General features: G+C 40.2%; 1 protein-coding gene across 1 annotated transcript in view; it reads left to right on the plus strand.

Moving 5' to 3' along the window:
* The window catches only part of LOC140227802 (RIMS-binding protein 2-like), a 231808-nt gene that overhangs the window by 16119 nt on the left and 200436 nt on the right, over nt 1-15253 (plus strand). The window contains 1 exon segment of the mRNA XM_072308197.1: nt 793-1104. Within this exon segment, the coding sequence (XP_072164298.1) occupies nt 793-1104 (312 nt within the window).

Here is a 15253-nt window from a genome sequence, read left to right on the forward strand (position 1 = left end):
TAACATTTCGCATACATTCCATGACATCTTCTTTTACTGCAGTAGAGCGAATGAGAGAAATTCAGGTGGGAGCTTGTTTGTTAGCGTGAAAGAGATTCTTCCTGGGTGCTCCAAGTTTGATTCCGCGATGAATCTCCCTTTTGATCCCCTGAGTGACTGGCACGAGAGGGGTATTATTCAGAAAGTTCTGACAAATGCCAGCATTAACCTGTTGAGGACGAGTCCCGAGTATACTCGGGTAAGTGTCAATGGGAAATGTGTGTCGATAGCAAAATCAACTCGTCCTCAATGGGTTAATCAGCCATTTAGCGCTAAGTATGAGAGATGTCAGGAAATTACATTGTCTATTTATACCACAGAAAGCCTTGAAAACTGATTTCAACAGGATACAATAAAAAAACACACACACACACACACACTTGTCTTGAACACATGCAATATTATATATGTGCAGTATCCAACATGTACCTGAGCAGAGCTGTGGTGTGTACTTAAGTGTAAAGGGTAGCATGTTAGGCATAAAACAGTCAGTGAAGAATGCAACTGTTTTTTGGGGGTTTTTTTTGCCCATCACACATTTCCATAAAATTTGTCAATAACCTCCTAGGTGATAATGAATTCAACTGAGATTGGATTTTTATTGTAGTTATTGACAGCTGTGCCTTACCTGACACGTCACCAGTCTCTTCTTGATTTTCAGCAATAAAAAATCTGACACTGAACTGATTGCGTTCTGTTGTTTAATAAAGTGTCCTAAATGTCTCTTTCTGCAACTTTCTGTTTGATACACAGAGACCACCTGCGGACAACACATCGCTTGTGCCAAAGGGCGCCCTCCCACACACGAACCATGAGCCCCTGGCCTCCCCGACATCGCCGCCGGTAGACGGGGGTGGGGGTGGGGTTGTGTCCGGGCAGGGGGGCCCCCCGGCCACGATGGACGTTGACCAGCTGAAGCGGATGGTGGTCAAGCAGCGGGCCCGAGAGCTGGCCGAGACGGCCCAGAAGGCCCTCATGCGGGACCGCGAGGTGGAGACTCTGAAGCAAGGGCTGGAGGCGCTGAAGAAAGAAGTGGAGCTCGTCAGACAAGATGGTCTCTTTCAGGTGAGATGGCGCCCTCATAGATGATTTGTGTTTTTGCTCTGGATTTGGTGTCATTTGTGTGTGCTTGGATTTGTTGCTTGTCAGATGTGCAGTGGCTCATGCATATAGTGCTGCATCATGTTATTCCCATAACTGTAGCAAGTGTCTGGCAGAGGAGAATGCAAGCAAGATCTTTGCAGATTTTTCAAAGACATGAAAGAAAACAGAAATTGAATACAATAAAAGGAGAAATGAAATACAGAGTACAACAAAAGAGCTGCATGAAAAAAAAAAAAGAATTATATCATGCTGGCAGAAGAAAAGAGGATTAATTCATGACTCTTGAGACCTCAATATTACCCTGATCTGGGAGAACAGAGATTTAGCAATTTATATACTGCATTTGAATCCTAAATCCTACAGTAAGTTCACTAGATAGACTGAAAAATGAATAGATATAGATAAATTTGATAAAGAGTTGCATCGAGATAGACAGAGGAATAGATATTAGATAGATTGACGTATAGATAGCACATGTGGATTGACAGATAGATTACATAGATAGACACGAAGGTGAAATCAAGTATCAAAGTGAGCAGTGTCATCCGAACAATGGTGTCCTCCCTCGAATCACAGACCCTGTTTTGATGGATACATGAGGCCTTTTCACGCATAACGGAATCAAGCTGTGTCCTTCTTCATGCTTTCAGCCAACCTTAAATTTGCAGCAGTAGGATGATTGGCCTTCGTTACGGACAGGCGTCTACTTTCCTCTCCGTACTCCATCCGTGGCTGTGATGAAATAAAAGACATTGGAGGCCCTTTTTGTGTGGATGACAGTTTTGCAATACATGTACGATAAGGCTACAGTAGTTCATGGAAATGGGGTAATTGATTAGCCACTTAATTCAGCCAATGAAGATATGCCCTGTTTGGAAAGAAATGTGCTTTGATAAACCTAGGACCTAGCAGAGAAAACAGATAGCACTAATGAAAATAAATGCCAAAGCGAGATATCTATATTACCTCTTCATCATTAGCAATGGTCGCTAATATTTTCTGCAGAGAAGGCTAACAGCTTCTTTCACAGGTGGTCATACATAATCTATTTAGCAAATTTCCTTTTTACTCTTCAAAGCTTGCGTAAAATGTGACAATAAGCTGTAAATATAGCCGAAGTCCTCTATCATTTCACTTTGGGTAGAGGGAGAGGGATTAAATGGCAATCATTGAAAACAGAGCACACCATCAAGTCAGGTGCACCATCTGAAATAGGCCAAGCAATCGGCTTTGAATGCAACCAGGACACTATGAATAAGACTTGAGTTAAAATGAAAAGTACCAATCCAGATGAAGAGCTGTGTATGCTATTATTAGATGCAGCTAGGTGGCATACGTTATATGTCCATATTACTCATTGATATGATGCAGGAGGTATATCTGTCATTCGATATGTGATGTTCTGTCCGTATGATCTGCATAGATTATTGATGCAGACTGAGTGTTTTTATGGCCTTTTGGGTGCTTTCTTTTTTAGACGTACACAATACATACGTGTACATTATCTCTCAGGAAATTCAATTCAGCAGCTCTTATCATGCACATACACTTTATATGTGATATACTGTATACGCAATATATTTCGCGAGTCTAAATTTTCGCGAATCGGGAATTCCCGACGATTTCGCGAGTGGTTAAATTCGCGATCATGGAGTCCTGTACTGAACGGAGAAGTGTGTACGCGTACATCACATTCACATCAGGATCAGAGTCAATATTTTCGCATATCTTTAATTTCGCAAATAGCACCTGACTCACGAAATTTGCGAAAATAAAAACCTCGCGAAATATTTGGCATTTACAGTACTGTAAAGCCAGAAATTTGCATGCATTTTAATTTCACAAATTTTGTGATAGCCAAGATTCATGAAATTAAAATGGGCACAAATCTTCTAGTCTACACTAGAACTCTATAATGTAACTTCAATGCCAGTGGCAGTTTGTGAAAAAAAAAAAATAATGGTGTGAAAAAGGCTGTCGGCTCCAATTAGCAAAATTTCATTCCGCAAATATTTCTGGTTTTACAGTAACCCATCGAGTGTAACTTGATGAAACCACCAAGTTGGTGGGGAAGGGGTAGATTTTTTTTTTCTTGTTTTAATAGAGTAAATGAAAGAAAACGGCTTGCTATATTCCGTCTGTATTAAAGTGTGGTAAAGCAACACAAAAGCATAGGTGTATATATCCGTCGTGTCCACAATGGATTCAACTCTAAATAGCCCGTTATCTTCTGTCACCAGACAGATTATCTTATCAAATCCACATACCAAGCTATTTGTCTTCATTGGTGTATCCAGAAGATATTCACAAGATTGTCTTTAATTTCATTCAAAATTTTCATTTCATACAGCTCATGATGTCAACAACCGTACTGGAATATGCACACCACACCACTGTATGGTTAGATAAGAAAAACAAAATCCTAAAATACATTTTGCGACCAAATCTATGCCGAGGATTTTAGAGGCATAGACAATATTCAATAAATGCTAGCATATAACCTCCCCCCCCCCCCCCAAACAAAAAAAAAATCGTCTCAGATGTGCTATTTTTGTACCCGTATATGTGCTTGGAAATACAATAGCTTCCATAAAAAAAGACAACTGTCTTGTTGAACATCATATTGATATACCAACAAAGAGTTAGGCTTGTGCTTAAAGTCACAGCAAGTCATTGCCAAGAATCTACTCATCAATTGGTAATGAGATGAAGAAGAAGATAAAAAAAGGGGAAAAATGACATTTGCAAGTATAATGCCTCCACCAGAGTGAAGCAGACGGTAGTGGTTCCCGGGAAACTGGCTGGCTCTCTGGAGCTGGGAGATGAGGAGCTCACATTGGATCGCTGAGTAAATATTGCCGACTACACCGTGCGTGTCTCATTCAGGTGATTATACACAACATGGAAAATTTGTTGAGCTGCTTTGCTTTCCTTCTACAAAAGATTGTACTTTTGTTTCTGATTTGTTGTTGTTGTTTTTTTGTGTGCCAAATAAGATTCTTCCGTCAGGATGTGTGCGTGATATCAAAAGAGACTGCGGAAAATGGACTGGACTTCATGCTGAAATGTGAAGGTTATAAATAAAATGTCTTGCACTTTTTCTTTTTTTTTTCAATTTTCGTCTGCGATCTTTGAAATGTCAACAGGCAAGTGGCATTACTCTTTTTTTTATTGTGTAAGGATTCCTTATCTGTCATTTTTTTTTCTTTGCATAGTCTCTACCAGTAGAGGGAGAAAAATACACACTGACAAACAAACAGGTGTTTTAAGCACGCAGCTTTCACATGGAGTATGATGAGGCTGTCTTGTTATCTCGTCAGGGTGGTAGGCAGGAATGACGTGGGTGGATTAAAACAGGCTGCAGAGCTGGCGATGATTCTTTTATCAGAGTTTTTTTTTTTTCTTGCGACGACTATGAATAGGAACGATTGGATGTGTGAGCGATCGATCGAGGCCTCGATGCACGGGGAACATGTCTGACCGCTCTCGCCTGCCGCATTTCGTCTGTCAAACTGTCGGCCCTTTGTCAAAGGTGATGCATTCTGCAAGGTGTGTCCTGGGTAATCTGTGATGGGGGTATATCACCTGCACATGTTGCATCGTGGACCTGTGCTGCTTTCGTGGTCAGTCTGGGCTATGTGCTTCTGTGCTACCATTCCACAGTGCGCTTCAATAGGCCAAGCCATTTTTATGCCCTCTGTGTGGTGAAAAATTATTGGTGACAACTTACTCATCAAACTTTTGTCTGTCTTCTTTCCTCAGTGACTGGTAGGCACAGATACCTAACCCTTTGTGTACCTTGGGTGCTGATTGGCACAGAGGACCTCATAGCCTTGTACATACTGTCAAAAGTCCCTGATTCAGAAAGGGTTAAACGGCTCCGGGGCATCTGCCACTCATCATTTGCATTCCCCATTGAAACATATCTCTTCCAAAACTCTCCATGATTGATGCATCTACCGATATCTACCTGGAAGAATTTGCACAATTTGCTGCTGCTCTGGGATTGCATCCTTCTCTGCTGATGTGCAGCACTTTCTGTGGAGACACTTGCAGAGAACCAAAAGACTGTAGCATGATGCAAGAATTATTGTCATCATCAATTATATCTGAGGTCATCATTCTCCCCCTGCACTTGGAAGGTTACTCTCAGTCAGTCCGTCAGTCGAAACCACCGGCTCTGTCGATCAAATTTTGATCCCTCTGTTTCGTTTGATATCCAATGTTTCAGTGAGATTTGAGTGTGAATGGATGGATGGATGGCTCATTATGGAGATGTAGTCCTGGTGATCATACTGTAGCTGGCACTTCTCCAGTAGATGGAAATTAATATTAGAGGTACATATATACCTTGATTACTGTGGACATATGACTTGACACTTGCAGTATCTGCTTGGCCATGAACTCAGCAATTAGCGTGACCTGAGGCACTGTTACACTGTTGGTATTTCTCTCATATCAGAGGGGAAATCGAATGTGAAATCAAAATAGTTCAATAACCACTCTGTGTCTTATTGATGACTTCATGTTGAATCTTTGAACAAGTGAATGTTTATTTTTTATTTTTTTTTTAAAGTTGGTCACAGTTGTAACAAGACTGGATAATTAGGTAACTGATGTGACATTCTCTTCAAACTGTCTTGAATAGCTTTCCTTTGCATATAACCAAAACCAGCCGAAATTTCTTTGGCTGGCAGTGCAGTGTTCCATTCAAGTCTTGCCTTACCTGCGTTTTGATATTCTAACAATATCTTTTCTGATGACTTACGTGAACAGTGGGGGTGAAAACATGCCCCTGTGATCGGCTTACCAAGTGGCAACATTTTTCCTCAGTTTTCATCAGTTGATTGACACCCGATGACGTGGGCCTGTCTCTTCTCTGTACGTGCTTCTCAATGCGTGGGGCCATCTAACGCGCCACGCCACACGTCTGATTGGCCATTTTCTTTTTTGCCCCCCCCTCGGGACTGACTTGTCTACAAGGTGTCCAAAGACAACACGACGCATCTCTGTACCTAATTGTGAACTTGTGAGATTAACTGACAGAGAGAAAAATAAGAGAGGGAGAACAGAGAGAGGGGGTGGGAGAGAAAAGAGAGGAGACATAGAAATATAAAGCAAAGCGGATGAGATATTATTGATATCATCTCTGGTTATGATGAGGCCTGTGTCCCGTCTCTCGTTAGTGGACTGAGCTGATTGCCATTTCTAATCTGTTTGAGTTTGGCATGGTTGCAAGGTCATTTGCATATTGATTGGAACAAGCTAAGAGAGGAGAGAACGGAAAAAAAAAAAACCCACACAACAACAACAACAACGAAAGGTTGGCTGTGCATGGTTGTGGTCGATTACACTAAGTGAAACATATATATACCTGAATATAGATAGGCAGATATGAATATATGCATACATATAGCAGTCCGATGCAGGTGGTTCGTCTCTCCTGGAGTAGATTTCAGCTCGGATGATGCTCTTCCTCCGCCTTCCTCATGAGTTGCAGCTGGGGGATCAGTCGCTTTGCCGGTGCGGGCTGACATTTTGTTTGATTGATGTGACTTTTGTTGGGCGGAAACCCCCAATAAAAAGTATAATTCAAATAAAAGGTTTGTTTTCTCTTTGAAAAGGACAATACAAGCCGTGAAAAAGTCAACATAGAGCTAATAGGGTCGTGCTAGTACCCATCTGCGCTGGAGGAGGAGGGAACAAAAAATCAACAACCCACAATCATTGTGAATTCTGTCTCTACTGGGAAATGGCCCAATAGATTAAGTGGACATTAGAACCCTCTGGAGAAACTGAACAAGATGAATGGGAATGATGGTGCCAATCAGACCAGTGGTGTCAACGGGACCAGCGGTGTCAGTGGGACTAATGGTGTAGACAGGACCAATGGTGTCAACAGGATTAACGGATTTAAGCACTATAGCAATCAAAATGGTGCGCTGCCGAGAACAAAGGTAATGGAAATTGATGTAGCCCATGAGTGCACTATTGAAAAAAATGAGACAGAGTTTGTCATACTGTGATTACTGGAACTCCATTTGTCCAAACCTGTAGTACAATGTATATTTCCAAGTAACTCTCCTTTTCGCCATTCTCAGTTTTATTTTTTGCCAGTGTTGGTTTTAGTTTTGTGTGTAGCTTGATTGATGTGTGCTATGGCATTTTGATTGTGGGACCGGTGATACAGAATTTCGAAAGTGTAAAGCTTGGATCTTTTGGAAATGCAGTGTTCCTTTTTCTGTCATAGATATAGATGTCAGTTTTCTGTCTTAGATATATGTCAGATATAAGGACAAAATATCTGCTGTATGTGTTGTATACAGTTCATGTCACATCATGATTTAAATGTCACACATCCAGATAGGATAGTCACAAGGGAGGGGCTTCTTCAATTTTGAGAAAATCTCACTAGGTAGTGTCTGTTTATTGCTGGGTATGGGAAACAGACATGAGTATCTTCATATGTGTCCTCCAGCTGCGCATGATGTGTTACCATGGTAATTTCTCTAGACTTTTCTTCCCGCTGAAAAGTGTTGCGGTGCTAGGTACTGGCTTCCAGCTCCACCCATTACCATGCCGATAGTTTTTCCGTGCCTGCGCAGTATTGGAGCTAAGGGAAAATTAGGTTTGGAATGCGTCGAAGGGAAAACAGAAGAATGCATTTTCACATGTACAATAGAATCATGCCTGTTCATATAATCATGCTCATTCAATGCTGCTGTAGTGCAGATATTCCTTTACTGGTGAAATTATTATTATTATTATTATTTTTTTTTTTTTAGTCCAGTGGTTGCTAGTAGTAGTCATCCTACCTCTTTTTAACCATCTTTTGACTTCATATGTGTGTTAGAATACGTGAGGACATAGTACCCCAAGTCATAATACTCAAGATGTGAATAAGCCTTGCTATCTTCTATAACTTTTCACGAATTCCACAGCAAAATCCTTGTTTTCTGTAAACCATTGAGAAAAAGACTTAGTGCTTCTCTAGCAAGAATAAAAATCTTTTATCAACTGCGGACAAAATAAATGTTGACGACCTCATTACCCTGTCTATGCATCAATGGAAGTAACTTATGCTATGATAGCCATCCTGAAGTATTTAGTCGAGTATAGAACATTACATTAAACTTGAAGAGCTGTGGAATACTTGACCCCACAGTTGAAGTTAACTACATGTATCAAAGTACTTAGTGCAACGACTCTTCCGCAGCATTCCAGCCTCCACTAGGAGATATAATGCTAAATTGTATATCCACTTGACAGCCAGATGGATGAGGTGTGACCCAGTGGTCTGGCCAGGAGAGAAATCCTCCACATCATTCATGCGAATGATGTTTTAAAAGTGTTTTAAAATGCAAATCAAAGTCTGTCTCAATATATATATATCTCTCTCTAGGGCTGTTGCTTTCTTTTCCCCTGATTGCACCCTGTGAAACACGCGAGGCCCATCTTGATTTATTGTTGATCAATTTGCATGTCGCGTCAGTTTTTCTCATCCAAATTACATAGTGAAGCTGGAAGTGAAATAGTGATTTGTGTTGGTTTTCAATTTTCAGTTTTTGTGCGATAGCTTCTATGCCTGGGACCTGACACTGAGATTAATTCTTTCATGCATTTTCAACACCTCGGGTACGAGCAACTCCAGATACATGGATGCTCTTGCAAAATAGATGTGATATCTTGGGATGCCAATATGCTTTGTTCATACACACAGGGTCTACAAAGTACTTGAAGTTATGATGTGTCCATACTTGTACACGTATATGACTTATAGATAGAGAGCATGTCTGAATTGTAGCTTAATTGCGGAAGAACAAATCAAAGAGTATGCAAACACATGTATACTGTAAAGCCAGAAATTTGTGCATGAATAATACTTTCATGAATTTTGCAAGGAGCTCTAAAGATTCGTAAAAGTAAAATGCACACATGACAGTGTGTGTCTGCACAATGCATTGAATACCAGTGGCAATTTGCGAAAGTTTCATGCTGTGAAAAAGGCCGTCGGCTCAAATTCATGAAACTTTCATACCGCGAATGTTTCTAGTTTTATTGTACATAACATTCTTATGGCATTCAGACACAAAAAATTTATACTAGAACGGTATAGCTATACCAAAACGGTATAGCTATATGATGAATTTATACGTCTGAACGCTGCTGACTAACGAAATGACGTATAATGAAACGACGTATAGCGAAACGACGGTCAGAGCATCGTTTCGAACTAGAACTGGATAACTGTCTGAACTGTCTGAATGTATGGCGACCATAGAACGGTATAACTGGGCGGGGCTTAATGGGAGTGCGCACGAAAGGTGACCCCACAGCTGTCACTCATGACTTAACAGCATGCGCAGTGGGAAACTGCACATCTATACGACGTTTCCCAGAACAGTCAAAATTAGTGTCTGAATGGTCTGTCGGCTATACAAGGATTCTTTATACGTCGTTTCGTTCTCAAGTTTTGGTATAAAATGCCATGCGTCTGAGCAGGGGTGAGATGCCCCGAAAACAGTTGCATCCCACTCCACATTCTGCGTACATAGTTTGTCTCCGTTATCTTATCTTGTCCGTCCTGATAAATTGTGCACTTGTTAACGTTGGAGCATGCAATTGAAATACACGTTACAGATCAGTGGAACAATGGATCAATTTGCTTTCAGAAAGGTTGTCAAGGTCTGGAAGGAAAAAAAAAAAAACCCTCCAACCAAATGATGTGGGCAGATAGAGAGTTATTTTATCGGATCTAAAGAGGAGTGATACAGCATTGAGTGAGGAAAAGCAGACGATGAATATCCCTCAGCGTTGGATGCCGCTGTCCTTGGGAAAGATCTCTCAACCGAACTGCAGAAATTGTCTGCTAAATTTTGAGGCTGCCACTTTGGTTCATGTACCTTCTCTGACGGCCTCGTTTTCAACCCTTCTTCTCATCCCTATTGCTGTGAGAGGCTCGCCAGCCGGCATTATGCAGAATCAATCGCTTCTTTTCCCTGGCTGGCCGTTTGAAAACAAAAAACAAAAACAAAAACAACAACAACATGCACATCAAAAAGGCAAATGTTCACTTGTTGGTTGAATAGATGTCAACTTTAGGAGTAGAAGTCCCGGTGAGATAGCAAGTGCATGGTACTGTGTGCTCTGTGTTGTGTTTTTGGTGTGTATGTGTGTAAATTTAAGATGGATGTTATGATCTTCGAGTTGCCCCATTGATTAGGTTTTTGGTTTGCTTAAAGGCATAAGTTACCATTTGCAGATGAAACAAAAACCCAGCATTAGTGCTTTAAAATAGTTCTAACATGTGAGTTAGGGATAGAAACAACCACTGTAAAAATTTTAATCGGTAAAATCAATGTGAAGTATTATCAGATATACAAAATGTCAACAATAGTTATAATAAAAATGTTTCCAGACTAAACTGTCTACAGTTACAGTTCATTGAGAAAAATATAGATATCTCCCTATATTTTAGGCTTTATCACAAAAATTTTATATGATGGAGTGTTTTATTGCACAACAAACCTACACATTATGCATTGAATGTCATATCTTGAAAAATTTTTAAATCACTGTTGCCAAAGGTAAACAGGACATTTAATTATAATTTAGTGGCTGTGTGTGTGTTTGTGTGAATTGATTTGGTTTTAATTGAATGGAAGTGAAAATATTATTTGGAAAAAAAAAAGTGTTTGTGTGTGTATCAGGAAGGGTTGTGGCATGATAACATTTAAACATTACTTAAAGTCTGAAATGTGCAAAGTCCCTCCCCCTTAACATGTTGTAATAAAAATACATTGTTGCTAGTTTAGTCCTTTGCCAAATTATGCTCATTTAAGACAATCTTTTAAAGTTACACAAATTCAATGGTCACTGTTGTTGTTTTTAGTTGTTCTTTTGGTCCTTTTCTTTTTGATTTGTTTGTTTGTTTTTTCTTCAAATTCAGGTCTTAGAAAATTACTGTAAAACATGATGTACTTGCAGCGTGAATTTTTTTTTTTTCAAATTGGAGCCGATTGCCTTTTGTCAGCATCAAATTTTCACGAATTGCCACAAGTCTGTTATTAAATGCATCATTATAGTGTAGACAAAAACTGTTGCATGCATTTTATTTCGTGAACCCTGGCTCTCGCGAAATTCATCAAATTATAATGCATATGAATATTCCCAGTTGTACCGTTATGTGCATCTTGGGCAAGGAATGGAAATATTCTTTCTTTCTTTCTTTTTTTTTTTTTAAAGAAAATCACATAATGAGGCTAATTTTCCCCAGTACCTCTGTAAAGGTGCCCCTCCAACCTCCATTGTAAAGGAAGTGTGTTTCTTACAATGTAAGTTATCTTCATCATGTCAGCATTAGAGTGAATGTAGTGGACTATTATGGCAGGAAGAGATAAACGATAAAAGCATGCATGGTTAATTTTGGACAGAAAAGGCTTGCTATCAATCACCATTATGATGTTTATTGACCTTGATTGAGAGAGAGAGTGTGTGTGTGACTAAAAGAGTTAATTACAGCGAAAGAGGAAAGAACAAAAAGGGAGACGGAGGGAGAAGAGAAATTACTACAGTGGAAACAGGATATGTGAAAGCTTCGTGGAGATGAATTCTGACAACCAAATTTTAGGCCATCACAATTCTCCTCGGGATTGACTTGACATCTGTAGTCTCTCTTTCTCTTTCTTTTGCTGTCTATCCTTATTTCCATCCATCGTCTGCTTCCTGGCAAATTTGATAACTTCATCAACCTTCTGTACAACCCTGGGGGTGTGAAAATAAATTGTCTAATGTATTTCTTGTTCCCTGTGTTCCACACTGTGGAGAGACGGTAGGTTGCAACCAAAGGGCACGAGCAGAAGAAATGAAATAGTTCTCTTGTTTTTAACAAAAATGTCAGTCATTGCATTAAGTGCTGAATATATGTAGGTCAAATATCTACCCCTCATGATTTGAACTCATGTGCACAGTATACAATACACATGAATATTATGCTCTATACTGCTGAGAGAGATTTAGGCTCGGTCCTACGAAATGCTTTTGGCTTGATGTTTCAGAAGGCTAGACGTGGAGAGCAAAAGGTCTTGAATCTTTGAACTTTTTAGCTCACCTGAGCCAAAGGCTCGGGTGAGCTATTGGGATCACCCATTGTCCGTCGCGCGTCGTGCGTCGTCTGTCGTGCGTAAACTTTTTACATTTTCATCTTCTTCTTGAGAACCCCATAACCGATTTTCACCAAACTTGGCAGGTAGCATCCCTAGGGGGATAGGATCTCAATTTGTTCAAATGGGCACCATGGCCCACCTGGGGGGCCCCAGGGGGGCCCAAACCCCCTAAAATTAAGGAATATTTAAAAATCTTCTTCTCTAGAACCAGAAGTGATAGGGCTTAGTTAATATGATGAGTTAGTACATTGATGACTGTAGTTTCAAGTCTGTTCATGGGGGAATCAGGGGTGCCCCCCTTGGGACCCAGGGGAGGGGGGTTGGGAGGGTTCCTAATGGGGCCTAAATTGTACATTTTCATCTTCACTTTGAGATCCCCATGTCTGATTTTCACCAAACTTGATAGGTAGCATCCCTAGGGGGATAGGATCTCAATTTGTTCAAGTGGGCACCATGGCCCACCTGGGGGCCCCCAGGGGACCCAAACCCCCTAAAATTAAGGAATCTGTAAGAATCTTCTCTAAAACCAGAAGTGACAGGGCTTAGATAATACTATGAGTTAGTACGTTGATAACTGTAGTTTCAAGTTTGTTCATGGGATTGGCGGAATCAGAGGTGCCCCCCCCCCCCCTTTTGGGACCCAGGAGAGGGGATGGGGATGGGTCCTAATGGGACCTGAATTGTACATGTTCATCTTCTTTTTGAAAACCTCATGATGAATTTTGACCAAACTTAGCAGGTAGCATCCCTCGGGGGATAGAATCTCAATTCCTTCAAATGGGCGCCATGTCCCTCTTGGGGGCCCCTAGGGGGCCCACCCCCCCCCCCCATTAAGGAATATTTAAAATCTTCTACTCTAGAACCAGAAATGATAAAGCAAAGTTAATACCATGGGTTTGTACATTGATGACTTTAGTTCCAAGTTTGTTCATTGCAGATTCAGGGCTACCTGCCCCCCCCCCCCCCTCCACCCTGGAGTTGAGGAGGGGGGATCCATATAATGCAGACCTAAGTTTCTAATGATCTCAGGTATGAGTGTGCAAGAATGCATAGAAGTTGAAATTGCGATACTCAGGTGAGCGCGTGACCCCCGGGTCTCTTGTTATATTACTACATGAATATCTATCCATCTATCTACATGTATCTGTATTTATATCTATTTGATACATGCATACATAATTTCATCACTGCATATACCTAAATATCTAGTACTAAAGTAAATTTGTACAGATGTGTGTGTGTGTGTATGTGTGTGTGTGTGTGTGTGTGTGTGTGTGTGTGTGTGTGTACTTGTTTCATTTGAAATGTGGCCACCAGTTTTGTCCCCAGGGAATTTGATAAAAGAGGATATGATAAGCAATATGGATCGTGTTAAAGGGCTGGAATAGGTTCTGAATCATCCTCAACTTAAAAAACAACACACCACAGGCAGGTACATGTATTGTCAACAAAAATTGGCATGGCGTTTCGGTGAATGATACAGTTAAATATTCATAGAGCGTGAAACGTGCGGATCATAAATCGATTGTTTTCTTTCTGGCGGTGATGAAATATTGATTTGTGACGGGGCCGTACGCTTGATCATAATGCATTCGTGCTGGCTTTTGAGAGTTTCTGGAGGTCAGAGCTGTGGTACACATGGAATAAGAACAGACATATCACTTTTTTGCATGTATACACTTGTAGATGTAGAAATAGATGACTAAGTAGAAAATATAGTAATACAATGTAGTTCATAACCGAAACATATTTTAGAATTAAACACAGACACCAATGTTTCAATCTTTTGTGGAATAGCTGTATAAAAGGTTAGCCGTTATGTGAGATAGAAATAGAGACAAAATATGCCTTGGAACAAAAACACAAATTTATCAGTCATTTGCTTATATGGCTGTAGAAATAGACGACTAAGTAGAAGATATAGCAGTAGTGCAGAGCTGAAATATATCTTTCAATTAAAAACATACACCAATGTTTCTATCTTTTGTGTGTTCAGTGTTCCCAATTGAATGTATATTTAGAATACAAAATATACATATGTATAATTTACATTGAACTAGACATTTGAGGCACCATTTCACATAAATGTGTTATGGAAGATCTGTAACTAAAGTGTAAATGACAAATTTATTCATGATGCATATTTTTTATACCATTCCAGCAATAAAGGCAGGTACTTCTTGTCTAAATTTGCTGTTACAGTTTTATCCTGCCACCTATTCTAATGCAACCCCTGTTCATAATGCATTTTCATATGAAAACAAATGGATGCTGTCTGCGAAGGACAAGTTTGCATTCTTGACCAGTACAGTGAACCAGTAACTCCCCCTCCCCCCCCCCCCATGAGTAAATCTTGGCCCGCTGTAATCATAAGAAGATGAAGGTTGTATATGATTTCACAGTATCGGCCGACCTCAAGGGAGGTCGTTGCTCACTGGAGTGTGCCGCCTTGAAATGAGGTCAACTGGACACGGAGTCTTCCACACTTGAGTTTTCAGGCTTGTTTGAATTGTGGGAGAGTTTTCAGAGAGAGAGAGAGAGGGAGAACAATGAAATGTATTCCTAACCTGCAGTTTAGCAACAGCAGTAGTAGTAGTAGTAGTAGTAGTAGTAGTAGTACTAGTAGTCATCATAATAATGATAGTAGAAGTGTGTAGAAGCAAATTCTTTTAGAAGAAATGTTATCTTTTACCAGTGGCTTGAATATCAAACAGATGATTCGTGATCATGTTGAGCTTTTCCCCAGCACACAGGACCAAAACTTAAAATGCAATCTTAATTTACATTACAGAATGCCCTGTGAGTTAATGGATGAAACCCAAGCTGTCTCTGGTACATTCTCCTCTTAAATGAAAACTAGACATAGCCAGTGATTAAATCATCCAAACGTTTACAGAGAAGGTGTGTAGACAAGTTCCGGACAGTTGACTTAGGGACAAAGTTGT

The sequence above is a fragment of the Diadema setosum genome, chromosome 4 (assembly GCF_964275005.1).
Source record: "Diadema setosum chromosome 4, eeDiaSeto1, whole genome shotgun sequence".
NCBI lineage: Eukaryota > Metazoa > Echinodermata > Echinoidea > Diadematoida > Diadematidae > Diadema > Diadema setosum.